General features: G+C 45.7%; 1 protein-coding gene across 3 annotated transcripts in view; it reads left to right on the forward strand.

Annotated features, from left to right (window-relative positions):
• bahcc1b (BAH domain and coiled-coil containing 1b) overlaps nt 1–5,000 on the forward strand; it is a 107,343-nt gene that overhangs the window by 4,833 nt on the left and 97,510 nt on the right. For 2 of the 3 annotated variants that reach the window (XM_034194571.1, XM_034194573.1), the window contains exons 1-2: nt 1,855–2,072; nt 4,451–4,815. In XM_034194571.1, coding sequence (XP_034050462.1) covers nt 4,500–4,815 — 316 coding nt within the window. In that variant the 5' untranslated portion in view covers nt 1,855–2,072; nt 4,451–4,499. Of the gene's footprint in view, nt 1–1,854; nt 2,073–4,450; nt 4,816–5,000 lie in introns of those variants that run through there. The other variant, XM_034194572.1, reaches the window with a different exon arrangement.

Here is a 5,000-nt window from a genome sequence, read left to right on the forward strand (position 1 = left end):
TTTTCCAAATGTCACAAAAACTAAATAAATAATAAATCTTTTCAGATGAAAAAAAAAACTTTGTAGCTTTAGTGTCCAATAATCAGTGAATCAATGATGAAATCATAAACATAAAAGAATTCATGTCATTTCTAAATGTAAAAAGTAAACGAGCTATTTATTAAATGTTTCTTTGACGGTTGGTGGGTGTTGTTGGAAATGAATTCATTCGGAAGAGTTTAATTATTATTATTATTTTTTTGTAGAATATTCATGTTTCTTTTATCACGCTCACACACACACATTTTGTGTACAGAAAGTTTTTGTGATGCACAATATGGTTTGAGTAGCTATATTTAAGGCTTGTGCTTAAAAAAACCCAAATACACTAAAAAAAACATTCATTGGATTGAATACGTCCTACTTAAATTAATTTGAATTATTTTGCATGGATGTGCTTTATTTGAGTTGGAGCTACGTATATTTATTAAATGGAAATCCTGCACATGATTGAATTGAGTCATTTTTTGAGTGTATAATGACGATCAAGTATTCATGTATTTTTTTGTAACTGACGACCGTTAAAACTAACATGTAACAGAAGAATATACATTGAGCTTTTTGCGTGAACCTTGCTGCCGTTGTCTCGCTCGAACACAGGTGTGAAAGTCTCAGAATTCTCAGTTTCTTTGCGGATTTTCCTCCTGTGTGGACAGAAACTTTTCTCCCTCCGTGTTTTGAGGAAAAAGGAGCTCTGCTTCTCAGCAGCTGTTTTCCGGTTCTTGTTCCCGCCTCCATTTTTCCAAACACTAAAGTTGTTATTGCACCATTCCGCGCGTTTAGCCTCGGCGTTTAATACAACGTGTAATTTCCCCCTTTTTACCGTATTCCCTTTGATTTAGTCACTCTTGACTCTCCTTTTTGCTCTGAGGCCAACGGGGTTCGCCGCGGGGGGGCGCCTTGAAACCGGCTCTCCTTATCTCCTTTCATCGTTCAGCGCGGGGCCGCCTTGAAACCGCAGGGCCAGTAATTGCTTTTTTCAGGCAGCCCAGTGCGGACTGGCTAGCAGCCAATCAGATCCTTGTTTACACTCGGTGATTGACAGCGCGCTGGCAACATGCCAGCCAATCAGAAACGTCGCAGGGCCGAAACTCGGAGTTTTAACCCTTTACCTCCACGTATAAACAATCGAAGGTAGGTTAGCCTGTAGCAGCTCATACATTCTGACACGCACAAAATCGGTGATGCGTTCAAAGACTCCAACAAACCAACACGTAAAGCTCACTTTTAAAGGTGCGTTCAGGTGTCGTGTCTACTGTCGGTAAATGACAGATTCGGTTCGCCCTTGAAATGTGACGTGTTGATGGATTACGTGATGGGTTTGTGTGTTCATCTCGGGATTTGCTGCGCCTCTTATTTAGTGGGGCGTTCACGTGCAGACTCAGCGTTCGCTGATGATGGTTTTGTTTGTTGTTTAATTTAATTAAAGTATTTGTTTTTCTTTCAAGGAGTCTCAACAATAAATGAGGAGTCACGTGCACAAAAAAAGTGCACACTCGGTGTTGTTCGGGGATCAGACGGAATCAAACGCCCGCGCGTTTCGCTTCGCGGCTCCGGTAGGCCTTCGCTATTGGCTCGGACGCGCAGCCAATAGGAGCGTGTGTTTACCGCCGAGGGTAACGGGAGGAGGAGGAGGTGTATGTGTGTAGGAAGGGTTAAGGGGGGGGGGAGCGCCTCACGGGCACGCTTTCACATTGTCGTTGTCAAACCAATAGGCGTGCGCGCTCACCCCTCCCTGCTCACACACCCTCCTCCTCTCCCCCTCCTCCTTCTCTCCCCCTCCCCCTCCTCCTCCTCTCCGGCGTGTCTGAGTCTCCGGCTGCATGAACGAGCCTCGATTCACAACAAGCCTGAACTTCTACGACGCGTCTGCGCCCGAACGCGAGCTGAGCGCACGGCGCAGTGTGCAGCGGCAGAGGATGTAATCAATCCCACATGTTTCATCTGCACGACTCGGGGATTTTCACTTCGAATATTTCTCTACTTTTTCGTTTTGTTTCACTGCTCGCAGCTCAAAGGAATCAAACTCACCAGTAAGTATTTTATATTTAGACGTTTTCTTTTAAAATCAGCGCGCTTGGATGTCGATTTTATTTGTTGTTCGCATTTTCTTTCAAACCGACTGCGTTTAATTGTCAGGGAAAAAAAATGCACATCCGTACAGTCGGACCTTTTAAGAGACGTGACTGACATAAAAACATGACAACCTTTACAGCGTTACTGCGTTTTACAGTCTTTGCCACTTTTTCTTGACTTCTCTCCACAAGGAAATTTATTGACATTAAAATCCAACGTGTTTCATTACGAATTATAGTTCTTTTATAAAGTTTTCTCTTTTATAAAACCTGTCTGCGCTTTAGAGGAAAATAGAAGTGGTTTATATCAAACTGCAGTGTTCCCTCCTCCACCACCACCTCCTCCTGCTGCTGCTGCTGCTCCTCCGTGTGAACGCTTTGCAGATGCCGGCCTGTCTTCACTCGGCCCGGGCTTGTCTTTCCTGTTTCTCCTTCCCTTTGAATGTCCGCGTTTTCTGTGCCTCTTTACGCACAGAAATGTGATTTTGTTTCCCCCCGCTGTGATTTACATTTAAAATTGCACTGCATCGGTTTCAACGCAAATGGCACCGCGTGCGTAATTTGGGTTTGTTGTGTTTTGACTTCTGAGGGATTTTCTTCTGGTGACCCCCTACACGCGGGCCGGTTGGAGGTGAAGGTGGAGGACTGTTTGAAGTGGAAGGAAGTCTGACCGTCTTCCATGTACACACTAAACCCCCCAAATTATCATTTTAAATCCCTCTTCCACATATACATACACACATACACCCACGCACCAAAGTTATACGCGCGATCCGCTCACGTCGCTTTTGTTTGCGTGGACTGCGATAACACGGGATTTGGATTCAGCTTGTTAAATGTGACTTGAGTGGCTCTCTGTTGACGCGGAATGTAAACACCGTGGACGTGTGTTTACGGCTTGGAAATTTAAAAACGTATAGACAAATGTCAGAGGAGAGTGGTTTATGATTGATGTCCCACAGAGAAACGCCATTGTTTCCCACAGCCGTGGGGGACAACTGGGTCCATTTTGGCTCCCCCAGTGCCAAGCGGCCTGCGTTATTCGCATTTTTGACAAGATATACCCTAAAAGTCATTACATGGCTCTAAAAAAAAAACAGAAAAGGGGATTTAACTGCACATGTGGTGGAGATTTTTCTCATTGCGCTGGATATTTTACCCACTCACTTTGGAGATCACCCATTCCGAAAAGTTGGACACTTTCAGAGTGCGCGTAAAGGAAACTTGCGCACACCCGAGCTCAAGCACTTCACAAGCCCCTCCATCAGAGCGTTTGATATTTTCTTTGTTCCTTTATCGTTGATTCCTGGGAGGCGCTATCAGCTCCCATAGAAAGATGGACGTGCCACGCATTGAAAGGCTTCGCAGATGGACTGCTGAGGTGTGTTTGGCGAGCGCACGCACCCAGCTCTCCCTATCTGCGCGTCACAGGGAGCCCCATTTAAGTAAATGACCCGGACTGGAAGGCATACATGTAAAGTCGATGATTTCCGAGTCCATTTCACTGTTTATTGCCGCGGTGTTTGGCGCTGGAGCATAAAGGTGATTTGATTTGTGTTTGTGATTACACCGTGGCGCATATGTGTGCGTGTTGACGCACAGGCCTTTGCCATTGTCGAGAGGCTGAGGGGGCCACTGGCTGCTGACTCCACGAGTTGAAAAAGCTTTTTTCATTAATAAGCAAATAAGAACCCAGGCCATAAAAACATAAAAAGACAAACATTACAGATGTGGCGATGCTAGTTTGGTAAATAAGAAACAGAACGAGCAGTAAAGTCAGAGTGAATTTCCAAAAGGCTAAACAACAATGCAGCAGATTTGTGTGTGTCTTAGAAGGCAAATTAAAGACAGTTTTCATGTCTATGTGTGCGTCAAATCGTGCAGTTCTAAAAGACTTCCACCAGCTCATCAAGTCTTTTTCACTTGTGAACTCGTGTCGTGTATATGCACCATTTGTGCCAAATCTCTCCTTTCCTTTACATTATTCTCCCTTATAAAGAAGCCTCCCCCGTGTGCGTTATTTGCATCGTGTTTGGTCACAGGACGAGGAGGAAGTGTTGGTGTGTGTGTGTGTATGGGGGGGGGGGGGGTGTTGCTTCATTGCAGAATAGACTTTATTCACCTTTTTTTCTATGGCTGACTTTAATCAAAACGTAGCGCACAGAGCTGAGAGTAATATGTAGACGTGGTCCATTTTTTTTGTGCCAGCTGAATTGTCAAACGGGCTTGTTGGGCTAAAACACGAGCAGAGACCGAGCCTTTTCTTCTGCGCTCCGTCCCCGCTCGGCTCATTATTGTCAGCGCTTTGACGCGTCTCCTGCTCTTCTCTTTTGTAGGGCATGACGGGGACGCAGCTTCACGCCCGCGAAGCCAACACTGCGCTCAATGCGCGGCCAGCCCGAAGTTTATAAAAAGGGATTATTTTGCATCTGGGTGCCTGCAGACCTTCGGTGCCTCCGGATTTTTTTCCTTTTTTCTTTTTCTTTTTTTCTTTTTGAGCTGGGGGACTTCTTGCTCCTCGCCACCGCGATGGAAAGCCGAGATTTCGCCCCTCCGCACCACCTCCTGACGGAGCGGAGCGCGCTGGTGCACAGCGCCGTGTCTCGGATGGCGCCAGGCGGCCACGGCTCCGTGCAGCACCCCGCTCACTTCCAGCCTGGGAAATACTACCCGTCTCATCTCTCCATGGGCGCGCACTCAGGTCAGTGACGAATGTGTGCACGGCATATATTTTTTTTAAAAGTAAAAACAAAACAGATTTTTTTAGATTGCAGCATCAGGCAAACTTAAATCTCTTTGGTAGGAAAAGTTGTGTGCATTTAACATCAGCATGGAAAGAGGCATGCTTGAGTCTTACAAAACAAACCATGGGGTTGTTTTTAGTCC

This window comes from Thalassophryne amazonica, chromosome 18 (genome assembly GCF_902500255.1).
Source record: "Thalassophryne amazonica chromosome 18, fThaAma1.1, whole genome shotgun sequence".
Classification (NCBI taxonomy): domain Eukaryota; kingdom Metazoa; phylum Chordata; class Actinopteri; order Batrachoidiformes; family Batrachoididae; genus Thalassophryne; species Thalassophryne amazonica.